Genomic DNA, 25,200 nt, shown 5'->3' on the forward strand with positions numbered 1-25,200 from the left:
ACAGAGAGTATAGCTGCTGAATATTGCTCTTTGGTAGGAGAATTATAAGAATTATTAAGTCAGATAGAAGAATTTATTTGGCTAAACCTGCCTCCAGTTAAGGAAAATAATACAGGATCAGTAATCAAATGGATTGGAGCACGGAAAATCAATCATTCTTCTGAAGTAAAGCATTAAGTCACTAGATAAAAAGAATTTGTGTCCTTCTCAGCAGCGCTGCAAACCAGTTTCATCCAGTTTCTAAAGATAAATCATCACTGAATTTAACTTTGCCCGTTGAAGTCCTGACAAGAATACTAATGAGTTCAATGATACGACGAGCAAGAAGTTTTCAATACCATCATCCCAAATAACGTGTAGCCACAGCGATCAATGAGCCCAGAGGCCAGGCATTCCCAAAGGGTTTCATTATCCAAATTCTGAAATCTTTGTTCGTCCTCGGTGTTTAAACTGGGTAAGAAAGCCGTATGCAAAATGAGGCAAAAAGGAGCATCTAGATGAGTTTGTCTCACACACTGCACCCCTGCAGCCAGTGTAGGAAACGGGAATATTTGCAGGAGAAATGAGAGCTTCTAAATTGCCATAAGTATGGTAGAGATAAGTGCATAGCAAAGCAGGTTACTCTGTTATATCCTTCAGATTTGGTACCAGATTTCTTGCTGTTCTTCCCCTACCCGATTTTTGTATGTGAGACAGTTTGATCAAGTTGTCAATCTCTAGTGTATTTCCTGAATGTTTATCAGTCTGTAGATTTGGGAAACAGTAACTATCTATTATTAGCATATGATAGGGAAGCTGAAATATCCTTGCTTTCCTTCACTGTTGCCCATTTTCCTTGCTTATCCCAAATTGAACAAAACCAAGTGCATATTAGCTTTACAGAAAGACACAGAAATCTGTTTTTTTTTTTCCTACACAGCATGACGTTTTTAAACTAATCATCTCACAGGTGAATTTTATAGATCCACCATTAGCTCATTTTTATGAGGTTTCCTGTTCCCTTAGATTGAAATTAAGTGATAAATCCCAAAAGCTAATAGGCTTAAGGTTTGAACTTTTATTCCGTGTTGGGCAAAACATCAAGACGAGCTGACACGCTGACACCTGAATATGTCTGGAGAGATTAAAAGGATGCTGGCCCATTACAGCAATCTTTCCACGAGCTTCTCCACCTCCTTTCCCAGTAAATTGCAGCTTGAGATGTTGTTCTAGCAACACTAATGGCAATTAGGATCTGAAAACTCTCAGTCAATTAAAGCCAGCAGTCTCAGTCAGTAGGAGCTCTGCTGTAGAACTGGCTGGCAGCACATCTTTTCCAAAGTTGTCATTGTCCTCATCCCTAAAAACAGAGACGATAAGTAGAAGTTATTTGCAGTGAGGGATAAGAGCAGTATTTTTTTTTGACATCTCATGAACCGCCTTTGTTTTTGGAATAAATCTGGGCAGTCAGGAATCACTAAGCATAAAATACAAACACAAAAAGGTTGCATCTCTAAATAACACGTATCAGATTCCTTTTGCCATAAGTAGAAGGCTTTTTCATGCATCTAGAAATCTGTTTAATATTTAATGGACTCCTAAATTATTCACGAGTCAAAGTGTTCAACTGTTGCTGTCATTTAAAGAGCAAGCGCCCAGCAGGACTCTTGCATGGGTCTTTATAGATCACGTCAAAGCACAGTGTCTGGCTCATTAAAGAGATGTTATATTCATGAAAGAGCAGGTAATACAGTTTATATTCAGTTATATATATAGTACAGTTTATATTCAGTTTACGTTCTGTTAATCCTTGCCTGATACACAGGCTGAGAATTCCTGTTTTGATTCTTATTTACCTGTTCGGTAAAACTTTCCACCATCCCACAACAACTTTGGATTCACAAGTCACCCGGTACCGTTCCAGGAAAATCTGCGAAGTGTATGAGGTGGAGAAACTAACTTTCTTTTTCTCCCTCAGTTCTGAGTGTAGTTTCCAACACCACTCAGCAGCACGCTTTCTGGAAATGGTATGCACAAATAGAGCGTGGACATTTATGTAAATCAGAGTAACTCCCCTAATGTTATCAAAAACTGGGGTCAAGTTTTTTGCCTCCTGCAGAAATGGCATCCTGATCTTGTGATTTCCTTAAGCTTTCCCTGTTCAAATAAAGCAAAGGTAGCAAAATTACATTCCTGTGATTTATTTTAGCTTTTCAGTGTCTGCTGGAATTGCTGGAAAATTTTGTTAAAAAGCACTTTCGGAAAACAAAACACAGGAAAATCAAAAACGAGGAGGAGGAGGAAGGAAGTTCTCTTCACTTAAAAGCCTATTTGGCAAGGGCCATCTTTCCTGCTCTGAATTTTGTAAACAGCTTTTACTACTGCATATTGGTTTGTGCAGTTCCTCGGTGCCATTGGTAATGTAAATAACTTAAACACAGGGAAAGCTTGATTTTCTTTCAAGTTCCTATCCTACACGTGTGTAGGGCCTGTTGACCATGGTGCCGCACAAGGGCTCGTATCCTCAAGAACTTGGTGGCAGTGGTTTGCTGTGCTTAACGTGTTGGCTGTCCCAAAACAACTGTCCCAACCGTTCCCCATTGCAGAGAGCAAATGTGAGGCATATCCCACTGTTTCCTAGCTGGTTTGGGGATTTTGGGGGTTTGGTGAGGAAGAAGCTGTGCTGGGGCTCCTCCAGAAGCAGGGTCGCAGCCCCTGGGCTTGTCCCAGGTGGGGAAGCTGCCCCAGCATCCCTGGGACAGAGCTCTGTAGGTTGTTGTTACCAGCAGTTCCCCGCAAGAGAAAACTTAACCTGCCTTAATTTACAATCCAGAAAGGATTTATTATTATTTTATTTAGCTGGCTCAATCACAGGTATCCAGCATGAGCTTTGCTGAGGCATTCGTGAACTTTGCTGTAGTAGGAGTGGGATGAAAAATCAGTGCTCTCCCTGCAAAAAATTGACTAGCTTGCTGTTGGTCTTAGTGACAAGGAACTCAAAAAGGATAAGCTACACTCACCTAGGAATCTCATATCAAGTGTTTAACAATGTCTTCTATCAGCGGGGAGAGGATGTGTATAAGCTGGGATGATCCTTTTCATTTGAACATTGATAAGAAACTGTGTGTTGGTTTGTACTGATTTTCCTCAAGAGAGTGAGTTAAATTCTCAGTTTTATGGACAAGTTTCTCCCCAAACAGTAATGTTTTATTACTGTTTTACAACACAAGCAATATATACTACCTACAAATATAAGGACATACGTAAAGGAAGAGAGGACTTCTAAGTAGCCTTTGCAAAACACTTAGAATGAGGGAGAATAGCTGCAGTGTTGCTTACGGGGCCCTGAAGGTAGAGGTTTCTTTTAAAAACAGAAGAAAGATGGGCAAAATTGGGGGATTAGTCTTGATCAATCTCCAGCTAATGGGCAGGAATCATTCCCGTGCATGTTTACACTTGGAGCTGACTCTGATCTCTGCTCCCAAAGAACTGATTTCTTCTACGTCCCCAGAGCCACTCTAGTTTTGAAAAGCTGCTGAGCTGACTCTTTAAACGATGCCAGATTTTCGTTGAATGAATTAACAAAGCTATCTAGCCTTCTCTGTTAATTGCATGGAGAAGTGTCTCCGTGACTTGTTTTCAAAGCTGTAATGGCATTATATCTTCCCCTGTCCTTGAGGAAGTGAACTAAATTATCCTGCTATTGCTAAAGATAATTCAGATTTTTGTTTTGATTTGGGGGCTTCCTCAAGTCGTGTGTTCATTTCTTAGATAAGACCTACTGAAATGGTTACTGTTTAGTATTTATCTCTAGAAGAAATAGTTCCTTTAAGCATGTTGTGTGCAAGAATGGGGAGGCTAATCCGATGCCTCTGACAGAAGGTTATTTTTACCTAATTATTTGTGCAGCTTCTTAGTAATATAATATCAGGAAACAGAATGATGATATGACACTGTGCAAAGTGAACCCCAGTCAAGAAATCAAGAGGGCTTTGGATGAAAACCTTGATACAGTGTTTTTGTTTGCCATAGAGGTATGTTTTCCAGCAGATAGATGTGTTGGATTTTTCTAGGAGCAAGGTACACAATTTATTGGGAACTCAGTGATTGCCAGTTTTCAGAGAAATAAAATGAGTGACAAGATTTGAAGTGAAGACAAGGAAACAGGGTTTGCAAAGAGAAAGCAGGAACTAGCCCAGTCCAGCAGTCAGGTGAAGAACCTGCAGGGCTTCTCCAAGCCTCATGTCAGCATCTCTCCCACAGGTTTTTAAGCATGTACTTGGACCTTAGCAGAAATGAGCTGGGAAAACACCACAGGATAAATATTCTGGAGTTGCATACAGTAGCCATTTGTGGAGCACAAATTTGCTCATCATCTCTTTTATCTTCACTCACATTCGTGATGCTAAAGCATGGGATACAGACTGATTGTCTCAGGCACGTCGTTTACCTGTACGTGTAAAATGATGAATGGATCAGTCCTCCGAAGGCCCAAGTTTCTATCCTGAAGTGAGAGGGAGAGCTGGATTTCTCCTGAAGGCCTCCAGGAGCCAGTTCACTGAGCTTTGGACACCCTCCTGGTCTTGGAGGTGCAGAAATTCCTCCCAGAGGCTTTCATGGGCAATTCATTCTCTGCATGACAGCATGGAGGCACTTGGGCACGTATTTTAAGAGCATCAGTTTATTAGATATGCTGGATTATTGGATCTCACCCGAAGCTTACACAACTCCCAGGTCCCTCCCAGTGCCGAGCTCTGTCAGGTGCCCTCAGTGATGAGGAACCAAGTTTTGCACCATAGGTGGAATACGAGGCACAACCAGGAACAAAGTGGGCTTTTTGCTGTAACCAGTAGCTATAATGTATTTTAGACAACACAGTCCTGTCCGTAGGAAAGGTTGTCTCGTCTGTGCTTTGCACTGCTAGATTTAGGATTAATGCTGCTTCCGTTGTGTGGTGGAAAGTAAATAAGATGTGCTTATGAAGAGCTGTCTCTGCTCTGGTTTCTGTTCCCCAGGGATATGAAGTTGGATGGTGGACGCCAGTGCCATTCTACTGGAGTGTGTCTAAAAGAGATCATTGGTCTTGAAGGTGTGGAGCTCGGAGCAGATGGGAAGGTGGGGATGCTTCACTTCCTACGCCGTTAGATTCTCTGTAGTTAGGGAAAAATATGGCATAACTGGTAACAAGCACAAATATTTGAATAAATTACAATATTCAGCATAATACAATAGTTAAAGCACAGTATGTATGAGCTGTAAAGAAGATGAGCAGAAATTCAAGGGGACCATCCTAGCTGTCAATGCAAACAACTCAGTTTCCTTGAAGAAATCTGCCTCCGGCAACATCTGAGTCTGTGGAGCATTACTAAATCGGTGTTCCCCTGGCTCTAGCAGGAGGTATCAGCACAGAGTGTATTGTCAGAGGCAAAAATAATTTCTGGTGATAGTTGTAAGCTGTAATTCTGCTTGCTTTCAAATTTATTTAATAAAATAAATCTCACTTACCATTGCATTTGTCCAAAAGAGCAAGAGGACATTAGTATGAACCTGAGGAGCATGTCAAAATCCAAGAGCGCATTCATTTGAAATGGAATAAGCAATTATGATTTTTTGGGGAAAGCGATCCATTTTAAACAAATCTGTAGAGAAGAGATTATTTTAATCACATATGAAAACATTTTTTTTTTCTGAAAACCTGATTTACATTTTGTCATTCCATTTATCCAGTCTGCTGTCATTTCTGGATTTAAAGGCTTAAATAAAGGTCAGTGCTGCTGCACACAGTGTGCTCACCTAATCAAGTGACAGTCCAGACCCCAGACTGTAAATTCTTTAGGACAACCTGTCTGCTTATAAATAAATTAAAGCTCATGTGTTTTATTTGATACCTGTTCTGACCTGCTCATAAACCAGTCTGGAGCCTGAGACTCATTTTTTTCTTCATAATACTGTTATTTTTGGAAAATAAACCTAGGAGAAGCAAGACGTAGTCTATTTCTGGCCAAGCATGCAAACAGAGAATTGGTTCATTCTGAAAATAATTTTGTCACGTTATTCATTCACACTGAGTCCATGCTGGCAGGTAGTGAATGATCTCCCATAACCATTACCATTAACTTAAGACACCAACAAGACTTTGCCAGATCAAATCCTAAAGGACAAAAATACCACAGAAAGTGCTTAAGTTAAGTGGTGTTCAGGTGATTTGCCTGTGGCTGATCTGTGATGAGGGACCCATACACAAGAATGCCATTTCAGTAAAGAAACAGCTGAAATCTGCTACAGGGAAGGCCCACTGAAAAACCTGACGTATTTTTAAATCTGACCCTTGAGTAGGATTTTGCAAATCCCGTGTATTAGAGCTCGCGTGTGTGTTTGTAGTTTTGTTTTGCTGAAGAATTAATGCATTTGCAAAAGCTTTTTTGTGTGGATAAAGTGACTACACTGAAGCAAATGTAGGTGACTAGTGTTTATTCATCTGTGCCTAACTATGAAATCCAGAAAATCCCCTGCTAATTTGGTTTCCCCTGCTTCAAACTGGGATGCCCCAAAGGGATCCTGCTGCAGCTGAGCTGGGCTGATAGTAACTCTCTGTCCATTCTGACTTTCTTTTTAGACCGTTTCATACACACAGTTCCTATTTCCAACCAACGCTCTGGGAACTCGGAGGAACACAATAGACTCCACCTCATCCTTCTCCCAATTTCGCAATGCAAGCCATCGTAGCCTTTCTCTGGCAAGAGCTAACAGCACCCAGGGGAGCATTGATGCAGGTAACTTACCAAGAAGCGTGTTTTAATAGCCTTGCATACCCTGGCAATAGGTGACTATTATCACAGAATCACAGAATTGCAGGGGTTGGAAGGGACCTCAGGAGACCATCAGGTCCAACCCCCCTGCCAAAGCAGGTTCCCTAGAGCAAATTGCACAGGTAGGCGTCCAATTATGAAGACTTTTTGGTGGAGACACGCCATGTTTTAACCCCTTTTGTGCTTCAATTAAGCAAAATATAGTCTTACGCAGTAGGTAACACAGAGCTTGGAGTGCCCTTTTCCATGCTTGTTCCCTGTTTGTTCAGTAAGGCTGGCTTACAGATCATGGAAAGTTGAGTAAACACAAGCGCCGGTCCCTTGTCATATTGCCAGCCGCTGATCCCGCTCAGTATGCCTCCTTGTGTAACTGGCATTGTTTGTTCCTCCCACATAAGGCTCATCATGACTGCTGTTTGCTGTGAAAAATACACAATGGCAACACGATAGTCATAAGCTGAAGGTGTAAATCGTACTCATGACCTTTATTAGGCTGGAAGGGGCCGTGTTTACAAAACTGGGCACAAAACATACGCCAAAACACTATATGCTTAAGATACTTTGGCGTGTTAAATGAAACAAATCAAAACATCTGCATAAACAGATGAGAGCTTGTTTCTGGGAATAAAAGTCAACAAAACTTCCCCACTCACTTTCCTCTCACCTGAACATGGCAGGGTATGTGGGACCACATTTGTTTGGCAGACTTTTGGACTGTGGCTTCATTTTGGGGTTTCACAGAATTGTGCACTTCTCTAAGCCCTAAGTTCTTATTTACCAGGTAATTCATAAGCTTTAGGTCCTCTGTGTCTTCGCAAGTTCTACTATTACTGAAGTACCTAGAGTGACATATACAAAATGGACTCTTTTCAAACAGCCGGCACAAAGATCATTTTGTGCATTACCACTGAACTTGTTTGCCACTTAACGTTTACAGATTTCTTGATGTAATTAAGAAATGTTATTTTTACCATTGTTTTATAGGCAGTGACCTGGGAGACTATGTTGAATATGACCCCAATCTTTTAGATGATCCCCAGTGGCCGTGTGGCAAACATAAGCGGGTTTTAATATTTCCTTCGTATATGGTAAGTGATACTCAAAACTAGGTGTAGCACAGATAAATGTTAGTAACAATATTTAGAAAGTTGAGGTTGCATTTGGCTGCATTTTAAGAAGATTATTATTATTTTTAATCTACTAATAACAGATGTTTGGAATGCTTTGTTCTAAATGACAGTTACTTACTGGGACATGTAAAAACAAACTTGTGGAGGTATTACAAAAGTAAGTGCTTTTATTACTGCTGTATTTCATAAATATTTTAGATGAAAGGCTTGTTTGAACAATGCACTCATTCTCTCTCGTTCAGAGGAAAATTTATACTTCCTCTAATTGGCATCTATTACAAAATAGGAGAATGCCCATTAGGGTTTTTCTGAAGTCATGAAACTGTATTTTGTTTTGATACTTATCGTCTACTCATTGGAGTAGAACCTCGGTGTCTCGTAGAGCCTTTGTTTCCCAGATATTTATTTCATCATGGGATAGTCCTTCCTTTAATTGCAGCAATTATGAGCAGAACCTGTATGTTTTTTGCCATATCCAAAGCTGTAATGCAACAGACTCATAACAGTTCCTTGATCTCAGCTCTAACTCAGTATTTACTCTGGTGAGAGACTTCTGTAGCCTTTTTGCAGTTGCACCAAGCCCGTAGGATTTGGTGTGCTATTTTGGCAGAAATGTAGCAAGACGCAGTGCAGTTGTATGTGTGTGCGCACATATCTATCTGCATTAGACATCCAAAGCAGTAGTATACCGTGGTGGAAAGCTAATTCTTTTCTTTTTTTCAAAGTGGTGACTTACTATTACTCACTCTTTTCTATATATAAATAGGATAGGATTTGAAGTCTGAAGTGTCATCCACGTCCCCACTTAACTTGGAGCAGAGATACTACTTAGGAAACTACTAATGTATATAAAGGTACAGTCGTTGCAGGTTCTCCTCTGCCCCCCAGCCTGGTCTTTATTTGATAATAGTATTCCTAGGTGTTCCTTCTTCAACAGAAATGTATTTTACTTGTGTCACTTAAATTGAAGCCGATCTCCTTGTTGGCAAGAGTGCTCTGCCTGTTGCATAGAAAGGCTTAATTGAGCTCTGAGGCTGTGTTTGGGTTAAATTTTCAAGTGAAAAGTTTTAGTATGTCCTCTGCTTACTTTCAGCCAGTTTTACTTTTAGGATTGGCAAGTTATTTTTGGCTGGCAACCCACAAAGTGTCAACCCTTTATGGCAGCCACGTCTGGGTAGGAAAATACTTGTTAGGTTTTGATACGGTTATTGTCATGGACAAGGAGCTGTCTTCCTTCAAACAGAAACTCGTTGTTAACTGGCATCCAAAATGAACATAGTTCTAGCAATCGTGGTTGTGTCTCCAACCTTCTTCAGGCTGTAAGTATGCTCCAAACAGTCTGAGTCCTCTAACATCACCCAAAGTCATTGATGCTTGACGTTGAGGTGGATGTGGTCAGGTGAGTCAAAATGAGAGAGCCAGGAGAGCTTCCTGCAGGGGAGCTTTCTGCCCAGGAGCGGGTGTGTGCTGCCCTCCTTTTCTGTACACTGGTTAACCACAACATTTTGAGGCCCCCATTTGTGCTTTTATTGCAGTAAGCTGCCTGGGCTTTCCCCTGTGATAGAGGTATGACTAGATACATTCAAGGCGAAAAATGGACTTGAAGGCTAATCATTAAAATCAATGGCATTGTTTGCTCCTTCTCGGAAAGAAGGCACTAATCTGAGAAAGGACCGAAGGAAATTAAGTGCTGTGTTCCGTTTGGTGGTGGGAATAGCTGGCGTGTGCCAAGAGCTCTCTTGTCCAAGGTCCAAGATTTCGCCGTGACGCAACACAGGAGCTGCACAGCTTGACAGGGAACCAAGGAGTGGGTGTTTGTTCTTCAGCGCTCGGCTGAGGGATTTCACAAGCGGCTGGTGCTTCCTTCAGCCGAGAGAAGGGAGGAAAGGTCGTGCCAGAGCGTCCCGGGATCTTGCAGGTTTAAACAGGGTTTTGCAATTTGGGCTGCGAGTAAGGAGGGCTTATGCATTGAGCTGGTTGATAGAGGGCCATACTGCCTACGCAGAAGAATTCACTTGCATCCGTCTTCCTAGACTCAGCTGGAGTTCCCCCTCCCTGCAGTTCCCATCAGTGTGAACAGAAGCATAATAGTCTGTAATTTCAAGGCATTTTCCTCCCCAAATACAAAAACCAGCATATGCTGCAATTAAAGCAAATTGCAGTCTGAGGTCAGCGAGAAACCTGCGTTGCTTTTCCTGACGGTGCACAGCCATCTTAGCGTTAGCAGACTCCTGCAAAACGACCGCAGCATTGTCGACCTACTGTACACACTGATTCAAAGCAACCTGCGGTCCCGAGTGGAATACAGCTTCAGTTACTGCCTCCCAGGGGTGCCGGAGCAGCCGAGAGCATCTCCAATGTGAGCACCGTGCGTGGAGAGCTGCAGTTTGTAATTAAAGTTTCCTTACTTGGCCAGCATTTAGCATTAATGTTTGGCAGCTGCAAGCCTGTAGGCTTTTTTACCCCTCCTTGTGGATGTCAGAGCAATTAAGGGGGTAAGGTGTGTGACAAGAATCTGAACAAATGGTGTTTTAGAAGAGCGAGGCTAGATGCTGAGCTGCAGCAGGTCTGCAGGGCACTGCCGGCTGCAGAACAGAGTTAAATGCACAAATGCGACACCCAACGTGTGCTCTGCGGGCCAGGATTGCTCCTCCGGTAAAATGCTCTTGAGGTCTGCGTGAATTCTGCTTCACTAAACATTGCAGGCTTTATTCGAAGGTGCAAGACGGATAAAATGTGTGGCCCTGCTTGGATTTTACTCTGACATGAGTGCGGTTTGCACTCGAGCCTATGAGAGAGGCAGTTTCCTCCTTTTTTTGTGGAGCCCAAGGTTATTATCACTTACATTGACTTTATGGGCTTATAATTTTCCCGAGCTGAATTAGTCCTGACTTGCAGAGCATTTTGAACTGCAAGTCCTTGTTTTCAAGGAAAAGCAGAGCTTCCTCTTTGAAGATAGCTGTGGGGAAGAAGTGCTTTTGCTTTGGTCTTTTTTTTTTTTTGCAGTGAAGTTCCTAGCTTTAAAGGATACGCACTTCCCTGTAGCATTTCTAAAAGTAATACCCACAAACAGCCTGATAGGGAACAAATCTGAAAAGGCAGCCTATTTTTTGTTTCCAGCACAAACTCCACCACTTCCATTAATTGCATTCGTTGTATTCAAATTCTGGTGTACCCCAGAGAAATTGTTTCACTTTACGTTGTCTTTGTAGGAGAGCCTACAATCTCTGATACAATATAAACAATAAGAGGTAGAAGAATTCATGCTGGAGGAGGCAGAGGGAGGGAAAAAACATCATGTCATGGTTAACAGATGTCTTCCTGGCTGATACTGCTAAAACAGGAATTCTTGCAGATTCTTAAATCTCCCCAGAATAGGAACTTCCACCAGCTACCAGGCAGAGCAGTAACTTCTGTGCTCGCATTTCACGTCAACCAGTGTGCAGCCAGCATCTTCACTGTCTCCCTGCATTCCTGCAAGCAGAAACAAACAGGAGGAGAAAACTCCCTCTGCAGCATGCATGAGGACGACCCCCACAGCTCTGGGTTTTGTTGGTGACACAAAAACACAAGAGCGTGTTCAGCTGGCTGCTATCTGCTGCCAGAACTTGCAGAAAGGGAAGAAAAGCCTCGATCAGTAGCATCTTGACTTTGAGTGACCCTTGTGTAATAACATCCCTGCAATATCCATATATCCATGCCCAAGGGATACCCTTGGAAATTGGTTTTTGGTCCTTAACGACAGTTTCAGTGTATTGCTTTAATTATATCAAAACAAACTGACATCTATACGCTGCTAATAAAAAAGCATGTTGCAGAAGACTGAAGGGCTCTTACAGCAGGCTGACCATCAGCCTGCGTTTGCCAAGTACAGCACTCGTGTCAAGCACAGCCAAGCTGCATTATTAAATATTAGTCTTCCAATGTGATTTTAAAATTAGAACTGCGTGCTGCTCCATCCGTTCAGTCTAACAAAAGCCCTGCATGATGATATAGCACATTTGCTTTCTCGCTCCCCCCTTACTGTCTTTCACAAGGAGCACCAAGGTCAGAAGTACTCCACTACAGCAAGCGGCCTTTGATGTCATCACTGTAGTCTTCGAGCTGCTTCCGTAGTTGGAAATTAAGAAGCATCTCCAGATTGCTTTTTTATCAGCTGCTGGCCTCGTACCCAAAAGTCTCAGGGAGCACAGGATCACAGCGGTGGTATATATTCATATTTAAAGCCAGTGCTCTATGGATTTGATGCTATATTTGGCTGAGGCTCCAATAAATATGTATTTTGAAGCAATGACACGCTGTATTAATTGAGAATGCTTTCAGTGTGTTAACTGTATAAAATAAACTGGCATCATTCCACGTACCTTAATTCAAAGGGGCAGCTTTGAGATGATTTGCTTTGTGAAATGCTAAATATTTCAGTCTATGTTCCGTGAATGTCAGTACCTTTCTAACAATGAGACATCTTTTAGTTGTCCTTTTTCTTTTTTAAAAAGTTGTTATAATAAAGAAATCACTCCCATTTTCCATCACTGTTTCAAGCCTCTGCTCCAGCAGGATTTCCCATATATGTGCACCTTAAGCCATCGCTATATACATTGGGTTACTGACAGCTTATAGCCACGTAGCTAATCACGTGTGGTATGCATTAAAGCAGGGCAGAGTCGTTGACTTCTTCGCATCTGTTATGTGGTTGAGACCTTACCAATGTGCTACTGAAGGTCTCTTAAACCTATCGTGTCTGCTCTCCATGAAGCAGATTGATCAGAGGTCTGCAGTAAAGTCAGCTGAAGAGAACCTATCGTGTAACTTCCATTTTATTCACCTATTTTATTCTGATTTTACCCTTCTTAGAGGGAGATGGAGGCATCCAAGGCTAGGTCATCTTTTACTGGTAACGTGCCAAAGTAGGGTTTATTTTCAACAATATTTCATCTTGCCAGTCTTTCCAACCATTCCAGGCATCCTGCCTCCTCCTGTATTTATGAAACTATATATACAGCTTTCCTATGAGAAAGCAGCTGCTAGAAAACGCGTGTGAATAACACACGAGCTAACTTCCAAGTTCAAAACTGCCAGCCATGCAAAAAGTGTGCAGAGCACAGGCTTCAGCCCGAGCATTCATCATGTTGGCCAGGCATCTGTCAGCTACCATATATCAAAGCTTTCATTTGTCTTGTGCAACCTCCATCGCCAAACTAAAATATACATTTACAGATCTGTATACAGAGAACACGGACAGAGCTCGCAAAGGAGCATTTCTGAATACTGCAGTGAAATGTGTTTTGTGCAAATAAGCTGTGAGAAACAAGACAGACGGGTCTGGATGACAGAAGTTACAAACACTGGAGATTAGTGTTAGAGAGACGGTCGGGTACTTCCCAGTGCCTTGCTCGTGCTGACAGCCCTGGAAGTGCAAAATGCCTGCCTTCTGGGGAATAACGTTGTATATATTTAAGCATATTTGGATGGGAAAACGCCGTGCTCCTTTTAGGGGATTATTTAAAACGCCATCCTAAAATTTGGAGCATTGGTGTTGACCAGCGCAGGCAATACCAGAACTATTCCAGACAGACAAAACTCTGCTTACAGTGATGTCTTTTCCTTGACACAGCGAGTTTGTTTCTAACTCACAGACAGCCCAAGAGAAATAAAATTGCCTAAAGCAGAGGAAGAGTAAACGCTGAGCAGAAGAGAAGGTGGCAAACGATGACTCGGGGTCAGAGCACTCCCATTTCAGCAGTAAGATCCCAGCTGGTCCTTGTGGGTCACTGGGGCACCCTGGCCGTGCTTTTGGCCTTGTACATGCGCTGAGGTTTCCACCAGCCCATTCTCTTTCCTTCTCCATGGGAAAGGGAGCAGCAGAGGGTCGGTGCTGAGCCGCTCATGGGGTGCAGGAGGGCAGCTCCAGCAGGAAAGGACGGACGGACAGACGATTCTTGGGCATGTGGGATTTCTCCTTAGCTTCACAGGTACACAGCATGGCAGCAAGAGGGCTGCCCCTCTGGTGAGCAGAGCCCCAAATACAGTTATCCTACAGGCACCAGCTGAGAAGGGGGCTTCCTGCTGCGCAGGGGTAAGTCAGGATTCTGCAGCAGCTACCAAAAAAAAAAAAAAAGGGAAAAAAGACAAGAAGTTGCACAATGCCTTTTCTTGAGAATAAGGGCAGTTAGTTGAGCTCTCCAGCATGGCACTGACAAGACGAGACAGCTGCCGTAGAGCCAGTGTGTTCAAACATGCTGCTGTTATCCTGTTACATGAATCAAAAACAGCACACACTAGCTTTCATCTGGATTTCATTATTGTGATTTATATCGTAGAGACTGTTGTCTAGCAGGAAGCAGCAGTATTCGGAGTTGGAGGGGGGGAGATCCTTATCACCAGGACAAAATTGACAAATCTCTGCGTTTAAAAATAGCTGTACCTCATTACCATTTTCTGTTTTAAGCCGTCTGCTTATTCTCAAGACTCTGAATGCTTTGCTTTAAATAAATTAAAAAAAAAAAAAGGAACATCTTCTAAAAAGATTTTAGCTGAGTACTGGCAGATCTCCTCGGCTTAGCCGGCGGAGTCCCAGGTAAAACCAAAGACCCCTGCAGAGCAGCACGTAAGGCACCCAGGAGGCTGCCGCGGGAGCCCAGGGCTCACCCGACCACTCCGGAGCCACTCGGGCACGTTTGTGCTGGAGGTGAAAGCAACCCAACCCTGCCGTAGTGCATTATCAACGTGCAGCCCTTCAGCTGACTGCGGAGGATGCTCAGGCCCTGCCTCCACCACGGGCTTTCTGCTGCAAGGTGGTTTCTGTCCTGCACGCTCGAGTCATGTTTTTTTTGTGTTCTCCTCTGTGCAAGGGGAAATGATTACCTGGAAGGAGCCGAGTGCGAGTCTGCCAAAAAAAAAAAAAAAAAAAGCCATGATGGCTTTGTGGGAGATAATTAAGATAAAACTAAGGAGCTCTGTGGTAACAGAGAGCAAACAACGGGCAGTTAAGTTTGCAATGAGGCATGAAATAAGGTATAGTGTAGCTTTGCATGGTAGCACCAAGCCTGCTCTTTCTAGGATTGCCCAAGACAACCAAAAAGTGCTGATAGTAACTGAAAACATCTTTGGATTTAACCTTTGGGTAACCTTTGTGTGCTCAGCATCTCTTGACTCTGTAAATAAGTGAGGCATGGACCAATGTTTTTGTATTTTGAGTAGCAAGTAGCACTGGTCTAAAGTATGCTACATGGCTTTTTTCAGTAGTCCTCTTACAGCAGTACGAAAGAGGATCCTTTTTAATACCACAAAGAACTCCCAGCATATACATGTAAGCGTCAGAAGCACCCAACTTGCTGATGATCCTCTCGCAAAAAACCTCAAACCCCCAAAACCAAGGAGTAGGCAAGCAGGAACCAAAATCCCAGGGAAAGGAATGAGAGGAGAAAGAGAAATTGGTAAGATTTTCGTTCTTCAGCTTTTGAGGTCTGAGCCCTGCAGGCTGCAAGCAGAGCCTCCCGCAAGCGACTTTCTGAGACACCCAGGCAAAGTCTTCCGTGTACATTCAGCCAAATCCTCCCTTCCTTCCACCTCCAGCAAGACTGAAAACAGGCAGACCCACACATTCGGCTGAAGCCTTTCCCTTCTGCCCCAGGTAGGGTGAGGCTTCTCCTGCCTGTCTTTTCCTCTCTTCTCTTTTTTCAGGCATGATAGCAATCTGCCTGCTTCAACATCAAGACAGTATGTGAATTTTTAACCTTAGCAGTGCTTTGGTGTCTTCCCAGACCTGTGCTGTAGCTGATCCGTACACGTGCAGGGCAGCAAGGGTCACTGAAGAAGGTTGACGTGGCCTTCTCCTTTCTGATGTTTTCTTATAACTGGCAACTTTCCTTAATAGGACAGAGTTTTGTAATAAATCATCCCCTTTATTGAGCAAAATTTGGACTGGCGCTTGACATGTAACTGTGTCAGAGGGGGCTTGCAAGCATTTATACTTAACAGCAGGCAACTGTTGGGCTTGACGTGCCCAGCAGAATTACCTGCCAGGATGTCACGGAGAAGCAGTTATCTGGACAAATGATGCTTTTCACACTGCAAGGCAGACAGCAGAATAGCCCTCATTTTAAAATGTGTATATGACTGTAACGACTCCCTGCGGCTAGTTGGTTTTTTCCTCTTCATATCAGCATGTTTACTTCAGATACTGTTGTGTGCTATTCAGGCAAGAAGCATGCTCTGCTTTCATTTAAATTCTTGTAAATATCCTTTATTTCAGTACAACCGCTCTTAAACAAAGTGCAGGAAAAGTTAGTTGCCTTTTGCTCCTCTTCGTGCTCATTTCTGATCCAGCCAAGAACATGATCAGATAACAAGAGTTGCCCAGTTGCTCTCCGGAGCCATTACACTATCCTCCCCAGCCCTTCCATGTTTTATTATTTAAAAACTTTGGCTGATTTAGATTCCCATGAGGATATAATGCAGTGAGGCTCCATCTTCTACAAAGGCGTAACGTGACAAGTGTTTTGTATGTCTCTTTCCTTCGCTCATCTAGAGTCAACAGCCCTTTGCTCTGATATAGTTTAACCATAAACAGAAATTAGAAGGGAATAATCATTTTACTGGGAGGAGAATGCAGGATATATAATCCATATGGGTTGCACCCACCTGCTGTGTGCTGGGATGTGGAAATCTAGGAAGGGGATGCAGTACACAGAGGTGAATGCACTGCCCGTGCTTGAAGCTGGCCAGGATCCTGATGCCCAGGGACCAGGTTGTCCGCTGGCTGCCCAAGCCAGGGCTCTTCTCTGCTTGTGTCCAAGGGGCACAACAGCCAGAGCCAGGAAGAGAACTGGCACATCCTTCAAATGAGGGTTTAGCTCTTGGTTCAACTGATTTCAGTGGTGACAGAGGATTTTGGCAAAGTGCTGCATGAATGAAGACTGAAGGAATGGGAGAAGTGCTGCACACCCGTAGCTGCTGGTGGTGGTGGCATTGCAGGACTGGCCAGGAGGGCCCTGTGCTATCCAGGGAAATTCTTCAGGTTGTGACAAAAAGGAATAGGAATCTCCGTGTAAAGTAAACAAACTGTGCACTTCCGATGTGGTCCTAACTCAGTACTTCTGTCCGGTTAATATGTAAGTTATGACAGCATTACTGTCTTGCATTCTACTGATTTATCCACGATTTAGGCTGATTACCTATTCTATCACAAATGTATAGCACAGTAGTCAAGAATTTGTACCAGCAGATCCTTTGAGGAGTCTGTTTGAGACTGGCAATATGTTTCAGAACCACACACAAAATCTGGTCATCGCATTATTGTGATGACTTGTTTTGGCATAACAAGGATTGTCAGCTAGGTTTTATCCACCCACATTGGGCTTAAACTCATTTGCAGCAATATTTGGAAGTAATGAGGTATGTGTTGTTGGGGGTTTGTGCTCAGCACTCATCTCAGATTTCAGGTCACTCGTTCTGACGGAGCGGTCACAAACAAATCGTTACATTAATTCAGACTTATTTTTCCCCTCTCTGAAATCATTAGGCATTTGTTTGGTATTCTGTGCTTTCAGGGACTGAGTGATCTTGTTTGTTACACAATAAAAGAATGACTTTCTCTTGACCGTGTGTTACAGACCACAGTCATAGACTATGTGAAGCCATCAGATCTCAAGAAGGACATGAATGAGACCTTTAAGGAGAAGTTCCCTCACATCAAGTTAACCCTCAGTAAAATAAGAAGGTACGTTGCAAAGCTTGGTATGGCGGCCACGTGATACAGCTGTCTCACATTTCAGGGCCATCACTGTTGTGCATGAAGAGACTCACAGCACTGATTGATCTTCCAGGAGCAGTGACCTGCAGAGGTGCAGAATAAGTCAGATGGTTGCTTTGATTAGCGGGCTGAGTGAACAAGATAGGTGAACGTACAAACGCGTACCACTGAGGTGTCAAACTCAGCATCTGAGAGGATGAGGATGTGAGCTGGGCTTGCACTATACTATAAGATCCAGAAAAATATAAAAAAAGGACTCGAGTATATGGCACTTAGTTTAAAAAGAGCCTGAGGAAGGAGAAATGTTGATTTTTGTGCCTTGTCCAGAGAGCATGGCCAGAAGCAAAACAAGTGATCAGTTTCACAGCAAAGTTTTAGTATTTCATCACAGTTTCCAGCATAGCAGGCTAGACATACTGCTTCACTGAAGTAATGATGATTTCATTTGACTGAAGCGGCCAGGATACTGATTCTCGTTGCTCTGTAACTAGAGAACTCTGCGGTACATAGCAAGGTTGGGTTTGACCAACCATAACCAACTGCAAAGCTGCATATAGATCACAAGCACTCAAATCTGTTGTTACTAAATAATTTGTATGCAGCTTAAGAGTTCTGATGAAATATTTTTACTAAAAGTGTCAAAGCTTTACAATTACTTCTATACTTCGATGCAACTGCCTGTTGGGGGGGAACAAGAAGGGGAAGAATGAAGTCAAACCATGCGGTGCAATGTGTCCCCAAAACAGAGCATAAAGACACCTGCCCAGTAAATTACATTTTTCCTTTTCCTTTCCATTTGACTAAGCAGGAATCTCTTAAATAATGACTCTTATGGTAAAATGAGAAATGCTTTAACACGCAGTTCACAGCATACTTGTCTGGTCTCTTTATTCAGCTTGAAGAGAGAAATGCGCAAGCTTGCTCAAGAAGAATGTGGTTTTGAAGAGCCCACGGTAGCCATGGCCTTTGTCTACTTTGAGAAGCTCGCTCTGAAGGGGAAGCTGAACAAGCAGAATAGAAAGCTTTGTGCTGGAGCCTGTGTTCTTTTAGCAGCCAAAATTGGCAGTGACCTCAGAAAACACGAAGTCAAACATCTTATAGATGTAGGTATCCATACGTTTCCAGTGTTCCTTCTACATTAAGTGCCAGTGTGTGTTATACACAAGCCTGCTTATCAGTCGTCATGCTCTCCTCTAGGTTGCCAGCTCTACAGCTAGCTAAATACATTCCTTTATTTTACATTTGTGTGGAAGTAGGAGAGATCAGTGTCACAACAGAGGACTAAGAAACTTGTTTGACGTGATTGAAGACCCTGCTCTCAGATATTGTGAGGTCTGAGATATATCTGACCACCATTCTGTCAATACAAGTCAAAAGTTAACCTACAGGAAATTCATTTTGCTTTTAATTGTATTTTTAAGAGTGTCACTAAAGACTCTCCTTTGAGAGATAAATGTAGATACTAACTTGAGAAGGCATCTGATTGACTACCTCTTTGTATTTTTTTCATCAAGTTAAAAATTTGGGCCAAGAGGATGTGGCTTCCATTAGACACTTCACCCCAATGTGTTTTTTGTAGAGGAAGGTGTTTGGTCTCTAGCCACTCCATATGAAAGAGTTAAGATACAGAGGGGTGTGTTATTCCATAGTCTATTTGCAAGAACTGGGATACCAATCTGATTCAATGCTACAGAAAATCAGTGAGGTAGCTGAGTACAACCAACCTCAGTTCAAGAGGCATGGGACTTGGCTGGGGGCAGAACGGGACTCGCAGCCTTCTGCCACAGTCACAGAACTCGTCTGACAGTCAGTTTGTTAGCATGACCTTCAAATAACGAGATAAAAATAAACTGAGTGGGAGTGGGAAGATCTGGCTTCATGCTATCGTGAAAGATCGGTTCACCCTTAAGTCGCATTGAGCTTTTCATTAGATCCAGTGGGCAGAGATGCAGCAAGCCACAGAGGTCCTAAGAAGTTGGGGGGACGAGTGGGTGGTATTGAGAATATCCCTGAACAGCTGGCTGCCTTCTTCTAGCTTCCAAATCCAGTGAAAACAGCAGAACAGATGGGAGGTTTAGCACGTTACAGCAGAAAGTCAACTATGGAACCCATCTCGTCTCCCTTGAGGATAGTAATTTTTAATATACACTCTACTTACAGTTGTTGCAGATGACACCTTTTGCCTCTGAGGTATTACAATCAAATATATGTAATTGTAGCATAAATAATTGCCCTAACAGGGCCTTATAACACAGCCTAATGCTGAAAAGAAAATCCGTGATTTCAAGCAGAGCAGGAATTTTGTAGGCAGGTACAAGGTTGCATGTATTCCATCACACAAGTGACTGCATGAAGCTAGGTGTTCCTCTTCCTGCTTCAGTAATCACTATGATCATTAGAAGATGTATTTGCTAGAGATGGAATGAGTGGAATGACAAACATGCCAAAAATAGCGTGTCTGGCTGAACTTTGTAAACAACTTCCCCAGTAAAAAATGGATGCATCTGATTCATCCCAGTAGTTTATCACCTGCTGATCAGTAAGGGAAGGGGGAATACGAAGCAACGTGACACTGTATGGTCATAAGCTGCTGCCCAGCACATTTAGGTCAGTTAAAAGTAAAAAGTCTTGCTGAACAACAGCAACGCATGCTTATTTAAATGTTTTTAATGATGTCATTTGTAAGAAGGCACTAGCAAGTCAAATCCTCATTCACAAAGTCTTTTTTTTCCGGGTTATTGCAGAAACTGGAAGAGAAGTTTCGGCTGAACAGGCGAGAACTGATCGCCTTTGAATTCCCAGTGCTGGTGGCCTTGGAGTTTGCTCTTCACCTTCCTGAGCACGAAGTGATGCCACACTACAGACGCTTGATCCAGAGCTCCTAGCACTGGCTGCCCTCCTGGGAAGGGGCTCTGGACTGTTCCCACTTGGCTCTCTTGAGCCGCAATTACTACTGGAAATGCAAAATCAGACTCCTAACACTTCACTCTCTCCCTTTCCAAACCAGTTTTTCCAGCGACTGATAGGAAACACTGCGTTGATGTAAGACTCTCAGCTTTGACAAATTTATGTATCGTTACTTTCTCAGAGCAGGTAAAGACTGAGATGTTGGTACATGGTTAACGTGCTGAAACTGGGTGGCAACTGACCCTGCTGCAGGGACTAGCGACATAAAAGTTACCTGTCATCAGTCATACAGAAATACGAAGGGCGTCCTTCATTACCACCCCTCTCTCAATCACACAAACCCTGGAAGCCCACGTGAGTGCATTCTCATAGTGCTTTTTCTACAGACCTGCTGCAACTTACAAAAGGACTCCCTAACGTTGTGAAAAAGCTTTTAAAAGAGGATATCTTCACTGTGTCAAAAAGAATGTGCCAATCTATTTTTGTATCAGCAATTGAAAGTGCACTTTTTCCTGTGGGGTGTTTGTGTGTGTATCCATGTGTGTGTGCGTGCGTGCCACTGACCTGATCTCGGTCCAGGTGGTTGGCTTAGCGGTGTCAGCGTGTATCAGTTACTGATGGCGAAGATCAAGGTGACCTTACATGTTTACTTCTTGAAAAACATAACTACTGGAAAAGTGGTAAACGGGATCATTTTTGGACACTTGTTTTTTTGTTTTTTTTTTTTTGTTGTTTGTTTGTTTTAATTCTCTGATCTTTCCAACATTTTACCTTTGAAAGGATTACACTACTATTACAAGAGAAGGATCAGCAACTGACCATAAGTTTTCAGTCGTGTTTGTGATAAAGATGAAAGCATTAGTATGAGATTTCCATGTCATGTTTTTTAAAAATATCTTGTGTTAAGCCACATGCATATTTTTAACCTTCGCACTTTTCCCACTGTGGAGATGGTTAGACTTGCACTCTGTAGTGTTGTATTTCTGTGCTCTATGTTAGAGTGCGTAATAAGCACATTTATTGTGCTGTATCTTAAAACAGTGTTTTATTAAAAAAAAAAAAAAAGTAGGGCTCAGCTGTATAACAGGTGTCTTAAGGCTCCAACAGCAGGGGCATCAGCTATTCAAGTTTTGGTTTTTAACTAGAATTGACTGTGCAAAACTTAAAACCAGTGCCCATTTAAGTTAAAGGTCCAGTTCCTTTAGACATTTCAATACTGGAGTTTTACAGGAAAACCTCTTGCAGCTTCCGTGGCTCTGACTGGACACCCAGAAAGCCAGAGAGCGTCATCCGAGCTCCCCGATGCTGCGTGCACACTATGCTAGCGCCATGCTTACGGACGTTGCTCAATCGTTGTTACGCGGTGGGATTACACCCGTGTCCAACCTTCTCTTGTGCAGATTCACTTAGTAACAAGCCTTGCCCTCAACATGCCCCGCACGGATCCAGTGAAGTCAGATACTTACATTTATGGTATTCAAATACAAAATCTCAACCACGAGATTTTAGCTGAAGCCTTACCTCTCTAAGTTCGGGAGTGCTTGCTCAGAGTACGGAAAGGGCTTGTGAGCAGAACGTAGAGAAGTGGGACATACCAGAGGATGTAAACACACTAATGCTTACTTTCTTTTGCTTTTACTTTAACCGGTTTTATTATTTCCTTCGGTTAGGCCAGGAAACATCCAGTTTCTTTACCAGCTTTGACTCCTTTAAATTCTAGTATGAGAAACGCCTGCGTATGAATACTCTAGGATCTGGAAAGGTTGTATGAAACATGTCAGGACAAATGGGAATTCGCTTGATGCTGTTGCTCTCCCTCCATTTTAAGGGGGAGGGCCATTGGGCTGGCTTACAGTTATTGCTAATACTTGCCTAGTTACTGATCAGATACATTCCAACAGGATTGGGGGGGAGGTGGGCAACGAGAAAAGCGTGCACTTCCCGCCCCGGTGCAACTCCCCAGGCTGCTGCAATCCCCGTGTTGCTCCTGCTCCCTGCTGTCTCCCGTCCCCAGGCAGCCCCGGAGGAGAAGGGCCCAGAGCCTGCAGAGTGCTCAGCGCCTACAGCAGCCCCCTGGTCTGATTCAGCCCTAGGCAGTGGTGTAGCAGGCTGGTCTACAAAGCAAAACTGTCAGCGGCTTTGCTAAGAGGTCCTTCCACCCCTGGCTGCATCCCTCCCCACCAAAATCATGTGTATACATTCGAGATTTGCTTCTGATGGCAGAGATCTGTTCCTAAGAGCGACCACTCAAAGCTAAGTGGAAGCTTTAAAGGCTTCTGCGTTTTGCTTTTGAGTCTTGATTTTTTTTTTTATTTTTATTTTTTTTATGTTGCTTTATAGTATTGCAGGGAAGAAAACAAATTGTGATTGCAAGATACAGACTAAAGAATGACAGTCTTACAGTAGTCTTTAGAGACGCTATTGAATCATGCTGTCACCTCTTTTGTCTTCTGTGCTGCTACCCAACCCCGAGCTACAGTTTACACAGATTTCTGGGAGGAAATCTGCTTGCTGGAGACTTTCTGCTTTTTGGTTTCATCATTTTGGGGGCGGGAAAGGGTTTGGGAGTGCTGTTCAGTTACAGTTTGAATGTGGAATAAACACTTAAGATGGTGATGATGTTGCACTGTTCGCTTAGGGAACGTATATAAAGCCATACGATGCTAGATCTCAAAAGCACAAAGCTTGGTCAGTACAATTATGGTTAGGACAACGGGCAGCATTTGCCCCCCTTTTCTCCCCAACCCTTGGAAAATTCAGGCTGAAGTGATAGAAGAAATCTGTACCAAACAAACAAAAAAGTTGTTTGCCTATGTCTTACAAGGTAATGAGTGTTGATTTACAGATGATTTTAGGTTCAACTTTAAATAGCGTGGGAAATGATCCATTCCATATCACTTGTTCTGTTTTGAAATTATATACCATACACTCTACCATGCAGAGTTTTTTCCTTTTTCTAAAAAAAAAAAAAATAAAAGTTTTAAAAAATTTTGAAAGGAACACTCTTTTCCACCAGTGACAGTAAGTAAAATTATTCAGCTCTCTCTCACCTGTACGTGTCAAGTGGTTTTGGTTTTGTCTTCCTCTGGGACATCAAGCTGTTTAGAGATAAGCCAGCGACACAACTGCCCAAGGGCCCTGGGCATCTCCTGACATTCGCCTCCCTGCACACGCCCCACTTCCAGGGTCTTTCCTCCAGCCCAGATCATCTTCTTCCAAGGCCACTTGTTTTTGTTTTTCAGGGTTTTTTTGGTTGGTTGTGTTTGTTTTTTTTTTTTTTGGGGTGGGGGGGGGGGAAGGGAGGGAAGGTTGCTGGTTTTGTTTTTTTGGAGGCACCAGCTCCTCCTGAAGCCATAAGCCTGGTTTGCCCAGCCCAAATGGCCGTGTGCAGAAGCACGAGGCACAAGCAGGCTCCCAAGCATTGCTTCCGTCTCATGCCCCTAATTGGAGAAGTTGGGGTATGCCACTTATGTTTAGGCCAGGTGTTACTAAAACGCGCGGCCAGCCCCATACCAGTCGTAGCCCAAGTAGCAGGCTGCCAGAATTGCAATTTTCAGCACTGAACCCCATTATCTGCCACCAGTTTATTCAAGCTGTCTTTCCACCACCTTTGAAACCCCCTAACTCCAGCACCTAGCTAGGCCTTGTTAGGCCAGAAGGCCTCGCCAGACAGCACCTACTTATTGTGCTTTTTCATTCCACGTCCACTTTAATAAAGAGATTTCAAAGGTTTGGCTTCCCACCCCCTACCCATCACTGTGCTCCCTAGAGCCCCATAATTGTAAATGGGTATTTGTGGCGATAGGAACGGCAGCTGGCTTTATGTGGGCACCAGAACATGCAAATATATGGAAGAAAGCTTTGATAGTCAGCTTCCAGAACAACCACAAACAGGCAGTGGCTTCTTTAGGATAGCCCATAGTGTGTTTAAATGAAATATCTTTATCTAATTGCTTCAGCCACGCAGCACGGAGCCCACGGGCTAGCTCTTCCCTGGAAGCAGTGAGTAGTTTGTTAGGAGAAGATAACACCTTCCCACAACGTTAACGGATTTTGGCACCCGGCTCCATGTTAAAAACACAGAAACAACGTTTTTTTTTAAAAAAAAAAAAAAGTAAAAAATGCAAAAGTTGTTCAGAGAAGTGAGAGACTGAGCAATCACAGCAGCAGTGCCAACATCACTGCTTGAGACTGCAAGGTGTCCCAGGTTGCGCCGTTGGGGAAGGGGGAGGGAGAGTGGGAGGAGGATCTGAACTGAATTTGTTCATCTGGCTGCCATTTTAAACTCTGTAGTAAAGGGGAAAGAAGTGAAGGGGAGAGAGAAACGTCAGATGCGTCCTTTCAATGAGGCTTGCACATGAAGAGACCCTTGAACCTTGCTCCGACTGCACAGTGAGTTCCCACAGCCAGAGACTCAGTGCCTCGGCCTACAGGACTTCTGGTCTGGGTGAGCTCAAAAAGCCTCTTTCCATTCACTATAAACCACACTATAAACCAGAAAATTAATAAATAGCCTTGTCCAGAACCCAGCGGCAAATGTCAGGACCAATAGTGAGAGCAGGAGTTAACGGTTATAGCGTGCTACTGGCAAAGAGCAGGGACTGTGGTCCTGGGAAGCAGC

General features: G+C 43.2%; 1 protein-coding gene across 1 annotated transcript in view; it reads left to right on the forward strand.

Moving 5' to 3' along the window:
• Positions 1-23,621, forward strand: part of CABLES1 (Cdk5 and Abl enzyme substrate 1) — a 68,409-nt gene extending 44,788 nt beyond the window's left edge. Inside the window, exons 5-10 of the mRNA XM_035564082.2 lie at positions 4,995-5,094; positions 6,596-6,752; positions 7,773-7,876; positions 17,533-17,639; positions 18,568-18,775; positions 20,417-23,621. Coding sequence (XP_035419975.1) covers positions 4,995-5,094; positions 6,596-6,752; positions 7,773-7,876; positions 17,533-17,639; positions 18,568-18,775; positions 20,417-20,557 — 817 coding nt within the window. The 3' untranslated portion in view covers positions 20,558-23,621. The remainder of the gene's footprint in view (positions 1-4,994; positions 5,095-6,595; positions 6,753-7,772; positions 7,877-17,532; positions 17,640-18,567; positions 18,776-20,416) is intronic.
• The last annotated feature ends 1,579 nt before the right edge of the window (positions 23,622-25,200 follow it).

Source organism: Cygnus atratus, chromosome 2, assembly GCF_013377495.2.
Source record: "Cygnus atratus isolate AKBS03 ecotype Queensland, Australia chromosome 2, CAtr_DNAZoo_HiC_assembly, whole genome shotgun sequence".
Classification (NCBI taxonomy): Eukaryota; Metazoa; Chordata; class Aves; order Anseriformes; family Anatidae; genus Cygnus; species Cygnus atratus.